General features: G+C 58.7%; 1 protein-coding gene across 2 annotated transcripts in view; it reads left to right on the top strand.

Annotated features, from left to right (window-relative positions):
* The first annotated feature begins 5,177 nt into the window (after window positions 1-5,177).
* NIBAN2 (niban apoptosis regulator 2) overlaps window positions 5,178-18,541 on the top strand; it is a 50,843-nt gene continuing 37,479 nt past the window's right edge. For both annotated transcript variants that reach the window (XR_004902357.1, XM_028520435.2), the window contains exon 1: window positions 5,178-5,395. Coding sequence is in view for 1 of the 2 variants with exons in the window: in XM_028520435.2 (XP_028376236.1) it covers window positions 5,341-5,395 (55 nt within the window). In the remaining variant the exon portion in view is untranslated. The remainder of the gene's footprint in view (window positions 5,396-18,541) is intronic.

The raw sequence follows: 18,541 nt of genomic DNA, 5'->3' as shown, positions 1-18,541 counted from the left end.
CAGGGAGGCAGGTAGGCAGAAACCACTTCCTAACAAAGGACTAATGAATCAGGAGTTGTAGGGAGGGGGCAAGCCCAGCAGGTGGGCAGGGGGAACCCCCCTCCCTGCTCTTGGGTGTGGACCATTCCCATCCTCTGTCCACAGGCCTGGCATCTTCCTGTAATCTCCTCGGCCTGGGCCAGGGGACAGGTTCGGGAGACCTGGGGGACAGACCTGGCCCCTAGGGCGCTAGAGAAGAGCAGACTTGAGAAATCCTCCCTATAGAAAGAACTCTTATTTTATTTTATTTTTAATTTGTTTTTAAGACTTAGGCCTCTGCCCCTGACCTGCTGAAACAAATTTTCTACACGTGGGGCACAGAAATCTCTATTTTTAAAAAATATTTTTAATCAATTTTTTTTTTGAGAGAGAAAGAGACATTGATTAGTCAGTCATTTATTTATGCATTCACTGGTTGATTCTTTTATGTGCCCTGACCTGGGATTGAACCCACAACCTTGGCCTTTCAGAACAACACACTAACCAGCTGGGCTATCCGGCCGGGGCTAGAAAGTATTCTTAAAGACCAAGAAAAAAGAAAAAAAGATAGACATGCCAATAGAGAAGCAGGCAGAGGATATAAGTTTTTTTGAAACCCCTACAAACAGCCAATAAGCACATGAAAAGATGCTTTAATTACTCAGGACTAAACCTGAACGTCCAAACGGCCTCAAGTGAGCACGCCTGCTGGTGCAGGGAGAGCGTGTGAGGGGGCTGAGCTCCGGCCCAGGCCTTGGCTCCGTCAGTTCAGGCCAAGGTTGGGGCAGTGAGCGGCTCTCGGCCCAAGACCCCCTGCAGCAAACAGGAGAAAACAGCTTCTTAAAGAAGAGCCTGAACACGTGTGCGTGAAAGTTGGTGTCTGTGGTCTTTCATGCATTTATTTATTTATTTATTTATTTTTGGGGGGGGGGAGAGAAACTTTGGGTGCCTCCTGCATGTGCAGGTCCCGAACCCGGGGCCTCTTGCTTTGCCGGTGACGCCCACCTGAGCCACACCACTCAGGTGGCCCTTCTCATGCACAAAGACAAAAGGAGGTTTTGATGAAGAAGTTGTTCAAGACGGAGTCGGGACGACCATTGAAAAGAAAGCCCAGCTACTTTTAGGAAACAGAAATGGAGTCCACTGAAGAAGACAAATTATCCAGGGAATTTGTGTTCAATAACCCAGGCGCCCAAGGACCCTGTGTCCCTGGAGAGAGCTTTGTCTGGCTCCTCCCTCGTCTGCTCCTCCGGCGGTGAGATCCCAGGACGCCCCGGGGACGCCCCGGGCTCACTGAAGGAGCCGTGTGACTGTCACGAGCGGAAGGGTTATCAGGCACGGCTGCCTTATGAGGGAAATAGAGAGATGCATTTTGAAAACGAGGAAAAGGAAAAAAAACCCAACCTCAAGTGTAAGGGCAGGGGTCCCCAACATTTCAAAGTACAGACATCCTTCTGATGTGTAACTTCCTGGAATCCTTAAATCCTTTCCTGTTTCCTCACACAGTGCTGACGAGTGTAGTAATTTTCTTTCCTTTAAGAAACGTCATTCTTCCCCTACTCAATGATCATAACTGGCCTGATTTTTTTTTAAAAGAAAGATTTTATTTATTTATTTCTGGAGAGAGTGGAAGGGAGGGAGAGAGAGGGAGAGATACATTGATGAATGAGACAAACATGGATCGGTTGCCTCTCACACGCCCCCAACCCGGGGATCCAGCCCGCACCCCAGACATGCACCCTGACCAGGAATCGAACCGGTGACCCTTAGGTTTGCAGAAGGATGCCCAACCCACTGAACCAACCAGTCAGGGCCTGGCCTGATTTACTAATATAAAGTAGTGGGATGCTGACCGCTTTTAAAGAACTTTATAATCTTCCCAGAATAAAGTAAAACAAAACTGGATGCTTTGGTGCCCCAGAAGCCGCCCACTGGTCCTACCCGTCCAAGGCAGGGACACTTCTCTTCCCTGCAGCTGTGCCCGGTCCCAGGGTCCCTAAGAACTCCCTCTCACTGACGCTTTCATATGGCATGCCCCCCGTACTCCCCGCTGGCCCATGCCTACCCACCCAGTGTTGAAATAACGATTGCTCTGTGCATACAATAGAATACCATCTTTTAACCATTTTCACAACTGGTGATTCTTCCAAAAGAGAAATTGGGAGAACTGTAGCTCTGGTTGGTATGGCTCAGTGGATTGAGCGCCGGACTGCAAACCACAAGTTTGCCAGTTCGATTCCCAGTCAGGGCACATGCCTAGGTTGTGGGTCAGGTCCCCAGTGGGGGGCATGTAAGAGGCAACCAATTGATGTTTCTCCTGCACATGGATGTTTCTCTCCCTCCCTTCCCCCTCTCTAAAAATAAATAAAATCTTAAAAAAAATTGTGAGAACTGTAGATGAGGTACCTTTTGACAGATTCCTGGTGTGGTACAGGCTCCATAAATGGTAGCTATTCTGGATCTTCACGGAGCAGGCTTTTTCTTGCTAAGCAGGTTTCAATGTGTCATCTCCTCAGAGAGGCCTTCCTAGATCACCATCATAGGTGGCACCCCGCACCTGTCCCTCTACCCCCTCATTGTATTTTATCATCTTCATGTTTATCACCCCGTGTAGTCACATTATTGATTCCCTGTCTCTCTCCTTCCAGCTCGAGAACGTAACCTCTGCAACAGCAAAGACCCTGATTATCTTGCATACTGATGTATTGCTGCCATCACCTACAATGTATTGCTCGACACACATAGGTGCTCTGTATATTTTATTTTTGAATCGACTTTATTGAAGCATTATTTAAATAGAGTAAAATGCATCTGTTAATTTGTATAGTTTGAGTTTTAACTCCTGTGTAACCGTTACCCCAGTCAAGGCATAGGCTACTTCTGTTTCCCCTAAAAGTTCCCTTCTGATTTTTTTTGTGGTCACTTCCCCTCCACCCCATTCCTAGATAACACTGTGTGTGTGTGTGTGTGTGTGTGTGTAATGAATGCGTTGGAAGGGCGTGGCCCCGAGGTCTGCAGGGCGCTACTTACATGCGTGTATAGCTTCGAATGCCATTCCACTTCCATGATCTCATTTACCTCCCACACAGGAGGCCATGGATGCCCAGAGCGGTGACATGTGGCAGAAAGTTTCCGAAGTCAAGATGGAGGGCTCCTGGGCCAAGCGCCTGGCGTGCTCAAGGCTCACGGGCCCGGGCACACCTCGAGGTCTGGCAAAAGGCTGCCTGTGGCCCCACCTCTACCCCTGAAGGCCCAGGCCTCCGGCCTGGCTGAGGAGACACCCTGGGGTGCCCCGACGCCAGCTCTTCCAGCTATCCCCTTCCAGGGCAGAGTGGGCCCTTCCAGCCCCTATAGTTTGGGCCGTGGGAAACACACAGTGGGGCTGGTAGGATCACTTGCTGCGGGTTGTTCACGGAGAAGCAGACACTGGCTGTCAGGAGGAGTGGCCTCTGGGTGGGTTCTGCCTCTGCCTTGCTGTGTGACTTTGGCAAGTCGCTTTCCCTCTCTGGGCCTCAGTTCCTGTACAAGGAAATTAGTAATCCCCGCCAGCTTCCCTTCAACTCCACCTGCTGACCCTGCTGCATGAATAAATCTCCCCTCCAAAGACGGGGCCTCTCCCGCACCATCCCCGCTCCCTGGGGTGCCATATCTGCCCTCGAAAGTCTGGCTGTTCGACTTGTCGTTCTGGTACTACTCCCTCCGGGATTTTCCTCAAAACAGAATGTTCTACTCCTTCCTCGAGTCTCTATATGTCCTTGAGGGCAGGGACAGTGACACACGGCGGGTCCTGTTTACTGAGATGACTCGTCCTGGGCCAGGCACTGTGCTCTCTCCTTTAACCCTCACAATAATCCCGTCATTATTCTCACTGGATGAGGAGGGAAACGGCGGTTCAGAATAACGCCCCTTGTCCTGGGCCACAGAGCGGGGGGGGGGGGCCCGCTCGGGCTTCCTCTCACTTCACCTCCCGCATCTAGCAGAGGGCCGAGAAAGCGGGTGTTCGTCACCTGTTTGCTGAAGGATGGGTAAGCGTGACTGAGTGGCCCCTTCCCATGAATCAACCTCAAACCTACCTCCTGTGGAGCTGACAGGACGGCGGCGCCCACATTCAGTAATGTTAACTCCGATCACCATGATTTTCCGCCTGGGTCTACACTCACAACAGGAGCTGTCTAATTACAGGGTGGGATAAGGGCCGAAGCGGTGAGCGCTCCGTCACTGGGGTCAGGAGCAGACACTGGATGACCTCTGGGGTGCTGTACAGGGGGTCTGAGTATCAGCGGCCAAGAAAGGCCTCTGCCACCGCAGTCCACGGCCCGGGAACGATGGGCGTTAAGCCATCTACCCTACTTTGGGAGGTCCTGAGAGCAGGGCTGAAACACATTCCTCCGGTGCCCAGGATCCACCCAATTCCAGCCCCACAGGCCCCGGGCGCCCTACGTCCATGCCGGTCCGGTCCGTGGGTTTCGAATCTGTCTTATGGAAACTGTAAATAGCTATTGTTTTTCCCATTCCTCACTTGGCCTGACCTACGAGCCACCTCCCGAGGGAATATACCCGCATGCTGCGCCTGAGGAATGTGCTCCAGGCATTGGGACCCGGAATGCCTTTGAGGCCAAGTCCTCCATGCTCCCTCCCTTCTCCGCATTATTGTGCAAGACAGAAGGGCACACCTTCTGAAGCAGGTCGAATGAAGGCTAGGGGACTTCCTGAGAACCGGCGGCGCCGGGCGGGGCTGGGGGCCGGAGGGCGTGGTGCAGGGCAGAGGGGGCGGGAGGAGTGGGGCGCGAACGCCGAGTTCACGCACTTCGGCCTGGTGTCCCCTACCAGTCCCCCACGTCCCCTTCGGTGTGGTTCTCCCCACGCGCAGGGAAGGGAGGCAGTGACACCCAGGGCACCTCCCGTTCTTTCAGATGCCCAGCCAGCACCATCTCTTTCTTCGGCTCGGTGCAGTACGGGGCTCCTTCCTGCGCCTCTCCCTGGTCTCCCTTTCTCCAATCTGCTCTTTGTCTCGGTCTCGCAGCAGTCCCGGCGTCCCCTGCCCCCAGCCCCGCCCGCCCGAGGCCACAGAGGGGGCGGGGCTCGGTCCCGGGGGCGGGGCCTGGCGGGGCGGGGCGGGGCGGGGTGAGGCCGGGCTGGAGCTGAGGCTGCCAGCCAGACGCCGCCGCGGGAGCAGGAGCACGATCAGAGTGGAGGCCGCGGCGAGGGTGACGGGAGCGGCGGCAGCAGGGCGGGCCGGGCTCCATGGCGCCTGCGGCGTCAGCTTGAGCAGCCCGGGCAGCGGCGGGTGGCGGCCGGATCGGGCCGCGGCTCTAATTCACGATGGGGGACGTGGTGTCCACACACCTGGACGACGCCCGGCGCCAGCACATCTCAGGTGAGTCTCTCGCCGCTCAGCGCGCTCCGGGGTCCCATCTGGATCCCCTGGACCACGCCTCCACCCCGGCCCGCCGTTAGCGCTGGGACTGGGGTCTCGGAGAGTCAGCCGCAGGGTAGGGCGGGAATAGCTGGGGACCGAGTCGGTCGTCCGTGCTCGGATCCTCCAGGTCTAGGCGCCCCTTCCCAACCTATTCTGAGCTCACCCTTCCCCTTCTCGAGGGGACTTGAACCCACTCCTTTCTCTAATAGAACCCCCTTGGAGCCGGTCCCATCCTAGCCCCCAACACACTTACCCCATCGAGCTGTGGGAGGGGTCGCAGCCTCCTCACCACCACGAGTATCCTCTCCCGGAAGCATTCCAGGCCCGCTCGGCCAGCGTGTCCTGACCTTCCCTAACTGTATCAGTCCCCAGCTTCCTTGCCCTGGGCCCCGGGCCCAGCAGCCCCAGGACACGTGGCTGAGGCTTCCAGGGACGAGCCCATCAATGCCTGGGACTGAGCCTGGGGAGTGGGGCTAGGGAAACACGGGGTGCACAGGAGGGGTGGGTCAGAACCCCTGCTCTTCGGCTCAGGCTTAGCAGGGTGCCGCCGCGGCTCCCTAAGGAAACCTGGCGACTGCAGCAGACTCCTGGATGCCTCCTCCCTGGCCGCAGAGAAGGTAGAGAGGGTGAGAATCTCAGGCTGCCTGGGACACACTCAGTTCCGCGGCTCACCTCTGCGTCCTGGGCGAGGCTGTGCAGGTGGAACCCCAGGTCTGTTTTCCAGCCGTGGGATCTTGGACAAGTCTCTTAGTGTCCTGGCAGCTCTGCTTTCTCCTCTTTGAAATGAGGTGAATGATTTCTTCCTTATTTAGGAGTTATGGGGAAACTTAAGTGAGCTAATTGACGTAGCTTGCTTATAGCACAGGGCCGGGCATAGAGGAGGCACCGGTGCACAGGCTGCTGGTCCCCGCGGGGCATGGGGGCAGCCCCTGGAAAGAGGAGACTATTTCTCTGGCCTGTGTTTGCCCCTCCCTGTCCCGTGTGCCTGGAGCACTGTGTCTGCTCACACTTGTCTTGATGTGCCCTGCTGTCCTGTAGGGAGTTGCAACAGCTGGGTTCTCCCTGCTAGTGCCCCTTGAGAACAGGGACCAGGTGACCCTTAACTCCATGCCCTACTCTTTCTGGGCCACACAGAAGGTGCTGGGAAAGACTTCTCCAGAAACTGTAGTTATGGGCCCCTGGTCTAAGCGCTTTCTCTGTACCAGTGGCTGGGGCTGGGCCCGGCCCCAGCCCCGGGGATGAGGGTGATGTTGAAATGAGTCAGACCCTCTCGAGCCCCGGATCAGCAGGGGGTTAAGTCCTGGAACTCTTGCTTGTAGGACAAGGACTCTGGGAGGAGGAAGGCAAGGGCGGAGTCTTCCTGTCCCCTCCCTGTCGGCGGCAGCCTCCTGGGGCTCTGTAACAGTCCATCCATTCACCGCCTCCTGCGGGGGCCCCTCAGCCGGCTCGGGTGGGGTGCGCTTCACTTTCTTCGGTGGGGTTTTTCCTTTCCCCACACCCAGTTGGGCTCTCCCCCGCTCCTCCCACCTCCTGGGCCGAGAACTGCCAGCAACTGCCCCCAGTGTCCCCCCCCCCAACCCCCACCCCCGCCATTTACGGGGGAGGAGGCTGAGACCACAAAAGGTGAAGTGTCCTCTTCTGGACAGGGTTGGGTTTGTTTTGTGGAGACCGGGCTGGGCGGAAGAGGGCTGTGCTCACCCACACTCTGCTGGCCTCCCTCTTCTCAACACTTCAGTGCTATTAATAACCCCCTTCACATGCCTCAGATTCCCGTCCCAGGCTCACCTGAAGGAGCTCCTGAAGTGTGGGGGGTGGCAGGTTGGAAGGGGAGGAAGTCAGCCAGCCTCCTACCCCCTCCCAAGGAAGCGAACGGCCTTAGAAATCCCTGCTGGAGGGGAATGAGGGCATGCCTTTGCCCCCTCCAGTGATCCTGCACCCTCCTCACCCCACCCAAGGAGCAGAGGGCACGTTCCAGCCAGACAATCAAAATTCCAGCACCCTTCCTTCCTGGGGCCAGTTCTTCGCCCCAGGAACCTGGGGCTCTGCCCCTGTAGACACGTCAGGGTCAAGAACGCCCCTTCCCACCGAGCTCTGAGCTCTGAGGCCTGTTAGGGTTCTGCGGCTCGGCGAGCCCACCCCTGGGCAGGCGAGCAGGTGAACAGCAGCCGGCAAGTCCTGGCAGGGGTCAGGCGCACTCCTGCGCACGGTGCTGTTTTGCTGTTTTGCTGTCAGGGCGCCTTTCATCCTGGGATTTCAAAGCCTCTGGCACGCAGGGGCTTGTCCTCACACCAGGGCCCCAAAGGGCCTGATGGCAGGACGATTTCCTCCTGCTTTCCTGCAGGAGTTTGCTTGGAGGCGAGAGCCCCGGCCTGGGAGCTGGGAGGCCTGCGTCCCCTCGGGCAGCCGCTCGCTCCCTTCGTGTCCCTTCGTGTCTCAGTGTCCCTGGCTGAGAATCGAAGAGGTATGCTACCTGGTGACTGATGTCACTTCCAGCCCTGAGGGCCGGAGGATCCCAGATTTTTCCCACAAATCTCCTGCAGACTTGAGCCTGCTCAGGGGCCTCTCCTGGACTCCCCAGTGTGTTAGCTGGCGGGACCTTGGGCCAGCGTCTTAATCTCAATTTTCTCATCTGTAAAATGGGAACAATAGTCCCTTCCTACGAGGTGCTGTTGCAAGGCTTTAATAAGATAAGAAAGGTAAGAAGCGCAGGCCAGTGCTCGGGGCACAGTAAGTGCTCCGCGAACAATTGCTGTCCCAGAGATCGTCTCGTACTGTCTATTACCGGTTCTCTGGTGGGCGAGGAGAGCGGCCGGTGTCTGGAGTTGGAAGAGGGCAGTGTTGCTGTGGTTCAGGTCCCGTTTCTCCGAGGGTCGTGCAGTCGTCCCTGGGGTCAGGGTCCCTGGATTCAGGAATCCAGTGGGTTTTCAGGAAACCTCATGACTGGGTTCCTTCCTTGTGGGCACACGCGTGGGACGGCTGTGGGTTATCTGGAGTGGGAGGGCGGGGGAGACGAGGAACTAGGATGTGGAGAGGCGGGGTTGGGCCCCGAGGATAGGACTAGGAGAAGAGAATGGAGGAGCGTGGGTGGGTGGCCCGCTCGGAGCTCTATGAGAGATTCTTTACGCATGGTCTGAGCCACCGAAGCCGAGATGCAGCAGGTGAGGGGGTGAGCTCACTGTTGCTCAAGAGGTGCAAGTCGGGGCTGGGTGCTGTGCCTTTGGCAGACACCCTGACACCGCCTGGAGGGGCCCGGCTGCCTCTAGGACGGCTTTGAAGGGTTCCGCTGTTGCTCCAGAAATTCTTTTGACCAGGTCGACATTGTGGGGGCTGAGGAATGCTCCCCCCCGCCTTCCCACACATGCTGCCCTCAGTTCCTACCTGAGAGGGCTGGTGAGGACGTCTGTCTGTACCTGTTTCTCCCTCCCGCCAGGCTCACCGTTCCCCTCTGCTCATTCTTTTTCAAAGTAGCAGCTTTATTGGAACATAATTCACGTGCCCCACAATTCACTCACTGAAAGTGTACAAGTCAGTGTTGTTGTTGTTTTTTTTTGTATATTCACCGAGTTGTACCACCGTCACCACAATCAATTTTAAACCATCCTCATCACCCCCGCAAGAAACCCGTCAGCTGCCAGCCATCACGCCCATTCCTGCCCCCCTGCTCCCCGTCCCGGCCGCCCCTGGGAAATGCTGTCTGGGCGCAGAGGCACTGCGCACACAACGTGGGAGCGTCGGGTAGAAAACCGAAAGCTCCCTCCCGCTTCCCTCCCTTTAATTCCACTTCCAGAAGAAGTCACTCAAGTCTGGCGTGTCGCTGTTTCCAAACACACGGCTCTGTGCTCAAAGGCAGGTAGCTCTGCTTCTAAAAAGAGGTCGGTGATAGTGTTTCCGAGGTCTGGCTTTCTCGGACATCTCTCTGTGTCAGGACCTACGCGTCTGCCTCGTTCTGCCGTTGGTGGGTCTCTCTCTGCGCGGGGCTTGGTTTACTGACCCAGTGTCCCCCCGTGATCGCTGCACTGCCCGAACCTCTGTGCCCATACCCCGTGCCTGGTGCCAGCATCACAGGGGCCTCGAGATGGAACTCCTGGGTTCTGTTTTGACGTACTGATACGTAGCCTCTGAACAGACTGTAAACATTTTTTAAAGATTTGATTTATTTTTAGAGAGAGGGGAGGAAGGGAGAAAGAGAGGGAGAGAAACATCCATGTGCGGTCGCCTCTCTCACGCCCCCAACCAGGGACCTGGCTCGAAACCCAGGCATGTGCCCTGACCAGGAATCGAACCGGCGACCTTTCGGTTTGTGGGATGATGCCCCACCCACTGGGTCACACCAGCCAGGGCGAGGCTGTAAACATTCGACACCCCTTCCTTTCGGTGCATACCCAGTATGGGTATCTTACTTGTTTACTGAGCAAAACAATGAACGCCTTTTACCAAATCGATTTTAAAAAAACCCACGTCTCCACATTTGGGAAATGGCTGTAGGTCCCAGGAGTGAAAGAATGGAGGTGTCGCCGCCTGGGCTTTGCAGAGAGACCAGGCTGGCCGGAAGCAGGGCCCAGCTCCGCATGGGCTGCTGCCCTTAGCCAAGGTCTGGGTCAGTCCCTGGGGTGAAGTGTCTGGGGATTCTGCCCCGCTCCTGTGTCTCTTACATAACGCGCTTTTGTTGGTGTTGCCCCTGCCCTCCCCCTCTGTCCAGCCTCCAGTCTGTCCTTTTTCACTGCCGAGGCCTCCGGCTAGCCTGCTCGGGCTGCCTTCTGCCCCACCACACCCCTCCCCGACACCCTTCCCACCTCACCTCTCCCTTCTTCCCATACACACTGCCAAAGAGACCTTTCTCAACCCAAACTGGGCCACGGCCCTCCCTCCCTGCCTTCGAGGAGTGAAGCTGAGAAAAGAATGGGAACCACTGCCATCCTGCAATAAAAACCACTTGATCGTTCAGTGGTCTTCCCCTTCTGTGTTTATTCTTATCCATCGCTGAGACCACAGCTCACTCTGTGCCTTGCATTTCCCTCTAAACAATTTATAGGTCCCTGGAACCTCCCGAAGGTTTCGTCTTCTGCCGTGCCCACCCCGTCCTCCCGCAGCCGCCCGGGCAGAAAGGCCAGATTCTTAGCCTTTCCCCTGGTGCTGGGCATCGCTCCGCTTCTCTGTGACCAGGCGCTTGGCTTTCACGAGCAAACTGAGTCACAGCGCTGGCTTCCTTTTCTGCTCTGCTCAGCTTCCTGCCGAGGACAGACTCATCCCCTGGCCCTCCTCTCCCTGGCAGCGGACACCGCTCTGGGCATTCTGAAGGAGCCCCTGACCCCTCTGAGCATCTTTCCAGAGGGGAGTGGGCTCAGAGGGGCTGCCCGTGAGCTGGGGATGTGAACTGATGACATTGGCCTTGGTGGTGGTGGGGGGGGGTGGCCACTTCCTCTGGCTGCTTCCTCAGGGACCCCACTGGTACGTCTCCTGCCTGAGGATGATGGTGGATGGAGTGGGGGCGGGGGGGGCATGTCAGGATCTGAACAGTAGCTGTAAGGTTAGCCATCCTTTCACCGAGCGCTTCCTCTGTGCCAGGCCTTCCTTTGCCTGCAGACCTCATTGAATCCTCGCCCTCTGCACCCCTCCCTCCTCAATGTTCGACAGGTGGAGGCGGAGCAGGTCAGCGCCAGGCCCAGGCCCAGACCTGGGAGTCTGAGGCCTTGGCTGTTAAAACCACGCTCCATTGTGACTGGACATTATTTCCTGGTGCCCGGATCAGGCAGGTGTGCTACAAGGGAAAGCCCCTCCCCCTGCCCCCCCCAAAGGGAGCAGGTGGTGGGGGAGGGGCCCTGGGGACAGGGAGGAGCTGAGTGGGAACAGAGCGGTGTGTGTCAGAGGCTCCCGTAGGTTGCACAAATCTCTCCCTCCCGCCATTACTCACTCGGAGAGCCACGTCCCTCATTGGCCAGCCCTGTTCTCCCTCACGTCGCCCCCTCCTCCTCCTCCTCCGCAGGCGAAGCTCATGACTCACTTTGCCCTGGGTCTCCAGCAGCAGCATCCTGCGGGTTGCACGCATTCCTGAGCTGCTTTTCCCTTCCCCCACCGCGCTGCCCTCCACCGCCCCGCCTGGGGAGGAAGGGTTTTCTGTAGCGGGTGGGGGGCAGGTCTAAGGAAGGAATGATGAAGTCAGATGCCTCGGCCACAGCCACGGCCTCGAGGGAGGGGCAGAGCCCAGCCCCCTCCTGCTAGAATCTTAGGCCCTGAGTCAGGGAGCCTGCAATCTCCTGATCTCACAGATCTTAAAACTGGAAGATCAGGAAGTGCCGACCTCTCCTAGGCACCTGGTTCCACCCCCCGGGAACTTCCCAGGGCTGGAGGTACCCTGCCCTGGCCCACTGTCTGGTGAGCTGTGGATGGTAAGCTAGAATAAGCCAGGAGCAGAGAGGGTCGGGTCAAGGTTCACATTGCTTGAGTTCGAGACCCAGCTCTGCCGCAGCATGGACTGGTGTTTTGGGACAAGTGGGTCTCACCGTCTCTAGTGTCCCCTGTAAAAGAGGGTGACAGTGAGGATCAAGAGTGCCAGCCCCTGGACGGGGCAGGTAGTGCAGGACCGGTGAGGGGTGAGAACAGGCAGGGGCAGCTGTCCTGACTGGCATGGCATCGAGGAAGACGTGCCACATCTGTCCTGGGACCTCAGCATCCCCCCCCCGCCCCCCCACCCGTGTGCCCTGGGAGTTGATAAGCCCCAGCTTGCCGTGGAGCACCAGCCTGTGGCTCTGGACACCTGCGACCGCCAGCAGGTACCTGGAGGACGATGCCACAGGGGCCATGGTCACGGGCCACACTGCGCCCGGCACGGGGCGGGCACACAGAGTAGACGGGTGGCAGACGGATGGACGCACGCCCCCACCTCCTTGCCGGGCCACGCGTCCAGAACTAGATGTCGGGTCTCGAGCCTGGTCCCGTTGACCGTTTGCTGGGCCGGCAGCTGGACCTCTCTGTGCCTTTTCCCCGCATCTGTGGCCTGAAGACCAGCACCGACCACAGCGCCCTCTGCCTCTGACAGCCCTTCCTCAGGGATGCGGGCTGCCCTCCAGAGGCAGGGCTGGGGGGTTTGGCTGGGGGATGTTGAGGTGGAGGGTCCCACCTGCATGCCTGCGAAATCCCAAAGAGGAGTGATGAGCTCTGGCCCCAGACACACCAGGTTGTGCTTCTTATTTTTTTTTTAATATTTTATTTATTTATTTTTAGAGAGGGAAGGGAGAAAGAAAGAGAGAGAGAAACATCAATGTGCAGTTGCTGGAGGTCATGGCCTATAACCCAGGCATATGCCCTGACTGGGAATCGAACCTGCGACGCTTTGGTTCGCAGCCTGCGCTCAATCCACTGAACTACGCCAGCCAGGGCAGGTTGTGCTTCTTATTCATTCACTCAGTTAATAGCTGCTGCGCCCCTGTGTGTGCCAGGCACTGGGCACACGCTGCCTCCCAGAGAGGCAGACCTCCTGCGGGAGTGCGAGGGGGTGATCCGGCCCAATGCAAGAGGGAGAGGGAGCCACTGGGACTGGCCTGAAAGAGGGGGACACTTTTTCCTGATGGTCACAGGGAGGCCTCAGAAGTGGCACAGGCTGGTGGTGAGGGAAGACGGGAGCCGGGCCCAGGGGGGAGACAGGGCCAGGGCCCGCGTGGATGGGGGCAGTGTATGGCAGGGGGATGGAACAGCCAGGCCTCAGCAATGGTGAACTGTCAAGCCGGGGAGACCTGGGGTCTGCTCTTCTCGGCCCTGTGGGGTTCATGGGGCCATAGGTTGTTCTCTAGGCAGCTGGTGGCCCACGTCCGCTCCCATTCCCCCTAGGACGGGAGGCTCCTCCCCTTCCCAGGCAGCGCTGAGGATGAGAACCTTCTCCCCTTCCGTGTGGAGTGGGAGAGGGCTGGGCCTGCATTCCGAGGACCTCGTTTGAGATCTTGTCCCAAGTACACCGCTACCTGACAGGCCCCAGGCCTGCTCGGTTGTTGTGCGGTTGTGCGGTTGTGCGGGAACAGTGCGAGGTGGGTGGAGCTCTGCGCTGATGAGCACCTTGGCTCCTGCTTTCATTCGCTATTCCCGTTGTGCAGTCCGTGGCAGGACCGGCCAGGGGAGCCCCTCCTCTCAGGGAGGTCAAAGTGCAGGGCTTGGGCCGGGGCACCGGGGCAGGGTCCAGGTGCAGGGTCCACGTGCAGGGGCGGGGCCCCGGGGGGCATTCAGGAGTATGAACCCCACTCTCCCACCCATGCCTCTGTGGCCAAGCCAACCGCAGCTGCTGCCCGTCCTCTTCCCACACCCCACGCAGACCAGGGCTGCTTGGGTCTGGCCAAGTGTGTTAAGCCAGAATCTTCTAGAAGAGGAGTCCCTTGGGCAGGAAACTACTCATCTCCTTGTGCTCTGCTCAACTCCAATGCACCCTACCTTCCAGGAGCCACCTGTGGGTGCAGGCTGGAGGTGAAGGATCCCGGGGCTGGTGACCTTTGGACAGCCCTTCTTCCTCTTGGCCTCACTTTGCCTTTCTGTGCAATAGGCACTAGGACAGTCCCTAGCGCCCCGCTAGCACTGACCTGTTGGGCGCCTGTGGACCTTGGCCGCGTGGAAGGCAAAGTGCAGGCACCCAGCAGATACTTACGGCGCGATGCCGTCTTTTTTTTTTTTTAAGATTTTATTTATTTATTTTTAGAGAGGGAAGGGAGGGAGAAAGAGAGAGAGAGAGAGAGAGAGATCCATGTGCGGTTGCTGGGGATCATGGCCTGCAACCCAGGCATGTGCCCTGACTGGGAAGTGAACCTGTGACACTTTGGTTCGCAGCCTGCGCTCAATCCACTGAGCTACGCCAGCCAGGGCTTGCGATGCTGTCTTGCCGGGGAAGGAGGAGCGGTCCCGTGCCGGGCTTGCGGGTCTGAGCCAGGCAATGGGGATGGCGCCTCAGGGCCTAGTCTAGGTGGTGGCCATGAAGCTGATGGGACTCGCCCCGGCCAGGGCACTCCGTCACGCTGGGCACGACGTGGTTCGTGTTTAGAAGACGGCGGATCTTCAGGTTTTACAAAGTGCACATCGGCTTCAAACACTTGGCCAGCTCAACTTGAGAGGCAGCGGGTCTGGCCTTGACGGGGAGACGGCTGGCTCCCGCCACCGAGGGGCCCCTGTCCCTCTCCTGGGAGCCTCAGCGGTCAGTAAAATCAGAAGGCGACCCCTGCCTCTGAAAGTGGGGGGCAGCGTGAAGGTTCCGGGAGGCGGTTGTTCCTGGCACGCGGGAAGGTGCTCTGTGAGTGGCCGCTCCGTGTCAGTGCGAGTTCTGCCCGGGCCTTCAGGGGCGGTGGGACTCCCAGGGCAGGAGGGAGCTGACCATCGCACTTGTGTCTCATGTTTTGCTTTTGTTTTGTTTGTTTTGGGGGGATGTTTGGGAGGGGGTGGAGGGAGAAAGGGGGAACAGAGCCTGAGGTTCTGGGACCTTCAGCTGACGTGCGGGGTTTGCCTGGGCCACCGAGTCCAAACCTGTCCGATGGGCAGCGGCTGCCTTCTTTTCCCGGCCCGGACCCTCCTCCCCTCCAGCCCAGAAGGACCCTTTGCAGTCCTCCAACTCATTCCTTCTCCCGTGTGGTCATTGAGTCAATGGAGGCTGGGAAAGAGAAGGGGGCGTGCCCGGGGTCTCAGGGGCTGTGGGGTGGGGGGGTGGAAACCCAGGGCCCTGGCCCCAGCACACAGCCGTTCGGCTCCTGGGTCCCCTGGGCCCTCCTGGACGGCCCAGCAGCAGAGACTGATCCCTGCTGGAGTGAGTGGCGGGTGGGGCCGCGGAGGTTGTAATTTGGGGAACTGAGCAAACAAACAGGCCCTCCCTGAGAGCGAGAGAGAAGCGGCCCTGTGCCGGCCTCACAGGTCGGCCTGTGTCCGAGAGACAGCCCCGGCCTGGCCCCCGCCACCACCTCCCGCGGACAGCGGACCTCGGACAGCGAGGTGTTGTGGAAGATTTTAGAAAGTCAGAGCCACACTCCCCCTCCCACCCCGACTCCCACATGGAGTGCTTCCAGGAACAGGGGAGGGGTGAGGGTGGGGCCAACCCCTTGGGGTGACCGCCTCGAGGCCCCCAGGCTCACAGCTCACAGTGAGACTGGTCGGTCGAGGGGTGTCTCCTCTCTGGGCCTCAGCTCCCTGTCTGTAAAAGGGGGGTGACCCGGCTCTGAGGGAGGGTGGTGAGAGTGGGGGTGACTGGAGGCCAGCGGCTGGACACAGGAGCCCTTTTTCTCACCGGCCCGAGGGCAGCCAGCACCTCGGATCTCTCCACGCCTTTGTGGCCAGCGGCTGGCCATCTCCCTGAGCAGAGCGGTTCCTTCCTCGGTGACTTGAGAGGGTCGGCCTGCGCCTGGGAGGCCGGACCTGCCGTCCAAGTCAGGCCGCTGAAGGCTGCCCCGCTCAGCTTCCCTGTTTTGGGGGGGGTCGTTGCGGAATCTGAGAGGAGCCGCCCCTGGGGCCTGCCCCATGGGTGGGGGCTGGGCTGCCTGTCTGGTTGGGAGCCCCCGGGCTGGGCCCGGCCAGCAGACTTCCTGTGTGACTAGGGGCAGAGCCCCTCTGCTCCCCTCCCTTCCTCTCCCCCTGCCCTCTCCCGAGTCCCTGTCTGACTTCTGAGAGCCTGGCTCTGTGAATGGGAGCTCTGTCCAGCCACCACTCTGGCCTCAGTTTCCCCCATGGCTCAATGAGGGGTTGGGGTGGAAGACTCTAGAAAAGCCCTCTGGGTGAAGGTCCAGATCATGAAAGACCCCGCCAGACCCGTGGACCGGCCCCTCACAGCCAGGAGCCCTCTTTCCTGGGCCCCACGCGAGCAGGCTGGGTGAGGGCCCCTCCCCCGACTCCTCCCCGCGCTGTTGTGGTTCTAACTCTTCTGTATGATAAGACACCGGAGGGCTCGGTCGCTGTGGGCTCCCTCGAGGTTTGCAGTGTGGCCTCCAGGGTCAGAGCTTGCTCCGGCAGCTGCAGCCCAGTGCCTCTGGGGCGGTTCTTTGGGTTGTTGTACTCCTTCGCTTCGTCGGCTGCAGAGTGGGGACGATGATAATGCTTCGCCGGGTTGTAAAGTTCAAATGACGTGATGCGTGTTGATAAATTGCACTTAGGTATACTTAACACAGCGCCGGGCACCGTAGATGCTCAGTAGCTTTAATTAATACCTATGGTTTATGTGGCTTTAATTCCTTAGCAGCGGAGGGATGATAAACGCCACTGCAAGGTTTATGTTCTCTGGGCACGCAAGGACCCCCGAGGCTTTTTGGCTGATGGGTCTGGTGGTTGCAGAGCGCGGGCTAGGGGTTTAGAGGGGTGGGTGGGGCAGATGCTGGCACGGGCAGAGCCCTGGCTGGCTCTGACTTCCCCTCTTCCTTCTGGAAGGAGCGGTGCCCGAGACCGCAGGCACGGAGCTCACGCAGCCACTCTTGGCTTCCTTCCTCCTGGCCGGTATTCCTCTCGATCTGACTCATTGACTTTGGGCCCTTTGTCCTTGGCCTTGAGCCTCGAGGGGATGCCCCTCTGGGGAGAGGTAGGGGCTTGGGGAGAGTCAGGGGCCGGGGCCAGGGATTTGCTGGTGGTCCCTGTGACCCTCTCCCTGGTGGCAGGTCCCTCTGCAGCTCTAGTGACAGGCCTGCAGGCGTGAACCCCTGGTATGACAGGCAGGGGACAGGACCCCTGGGTCCGGGTGCCCCTGCTGACACACTGTGTGCCAGACACAAGGGCGCACGTCGTGTTCGACACCCGAGTCCAGCTCCCGCAGGCCCCTCTGTGCAGAGCTGGAGGAGAGAGGCATCGAACAATGGTTACCAGCCCGCCGCTAATTTAAATCATTGTCTGCGGGCAAACGTTTGTGACGAAATGACCACTGTCCTAGAGAGTTCACACTCGTGGCCCCTGTGCCAGGCTGGTTCGGAGCCCCACCTGAGGGGCTGGCACAGCGATGCCTGTTACTTGCCCTCCTGTCACAGGTAAGGGAGCCGGGTGCCTGGTGGCCGTGACGGAGGCTGGGGCCGGGGTCCCGCTGCATGCTGCACCCAGAGCCTGGCCGGCCGTCACTCCTGGGTGCTACAATGACCACCTCTGGGATTGCAAAGCAGAACTGCCGGCCTGGGGAGCTGGGTTTGTCGGCCCCGAAATCCTTTCTTAGTCCTTTCTTTGTGCTTCCTGAGACAGAAATACGGGCCCGAGTCCTCTGACACTAAAGCACTGCGTCCTTCTAATGGCTGGGTAAGAAATGGCTGCCCGAGGAGGGTGGTCCACCTCAGCCCCCCCACAAGAAGGAGCTGTACTGGAAAGGTGGCTCAAAGCCCCCTGGGACACCCGCCTGCCACTGCACGCTGGGCACGTACCCGAATGTGGCCCAAAGGTTACACTACGGTTCAGCATTGGTTAAAGTGGTGGCAGGGGGAAAGTCGACCCGTAGGTCATGTTCAGTGGCACGATACGTAGCCAACGGGGTGGAAATGCAGTTCTGCGTCCCTGCAGGTGCGTGTACCTGTACAGGCGTAGACAAGATGCGGAAGGGAATCCATCAGAATACGAAGGGGTTTTCTAGGCGTGTTAGGTTGATGGATTACTTATTTATTTTTCTTCATTCTTGCTTGGTGTCTTTTTTGTGGTAAATATATTGACTTTTTAAAAACAGTCCTAGTGACCATTATTTTGGGGAGAGTTTTGACTCTTCTGTGTGACCCCAGAATCCAAGCCGCCCGGGCCTGGTGGGAACTCTGAGGCCAGGCTTGGGAGAGACGTGGGAAGCAGGGAGGGTTCTGTAGGGGGGGGGTGTTGGAGTTGGGCCTTGGAGCACCGGATGGATCTTGGCTGTCAGAGTTGGGGTACAGAAAGGGTAGAGGGAGTGGCTGAGTGCAGACAGTTGCCTGTCCTTGGAGCAGGACTGGGGGACTCTGGCTCCAGAGAGGGGGACAGGAGCCCCGCCTGCTATGGCCGCCAGTGCCCGGCGAAGGAGCCGGGGAGCGGGGAGCCCCTTCTCATCAGCACTCAGTGACCAGACTTCAGAAAGGGGAGTCTACCTCTGCCACTGTGAGAGGAAGAGCAACCAGCACCCACTGGGCCCCTTCTCTGTGCCCCGCCTGGGAGCACTGTGGCCACCCA

The sequence above is a fragment of the Phyllostomus discolor genome, chromosome 3 (assembly GCF_004126475.2).
Source record: "Phyllostomus discolor isolate MPI-MPIP mPhyDis1 chromosome 3, mPhyDis1.pri.v3, whole genome shotgun sequence".
Lineage (NCBI taxonomy): Eukaryota > Metazoa > Chordata > Mammalia > Chiroptera > Phyllostomidae > Phyllostomus > Phyllostomus discolor.
The sequence above is the reverse complement of the archived record's forward strand: the minus strand, read 5'-3'. Positions and strand labels throughout refer to the sequence as shown.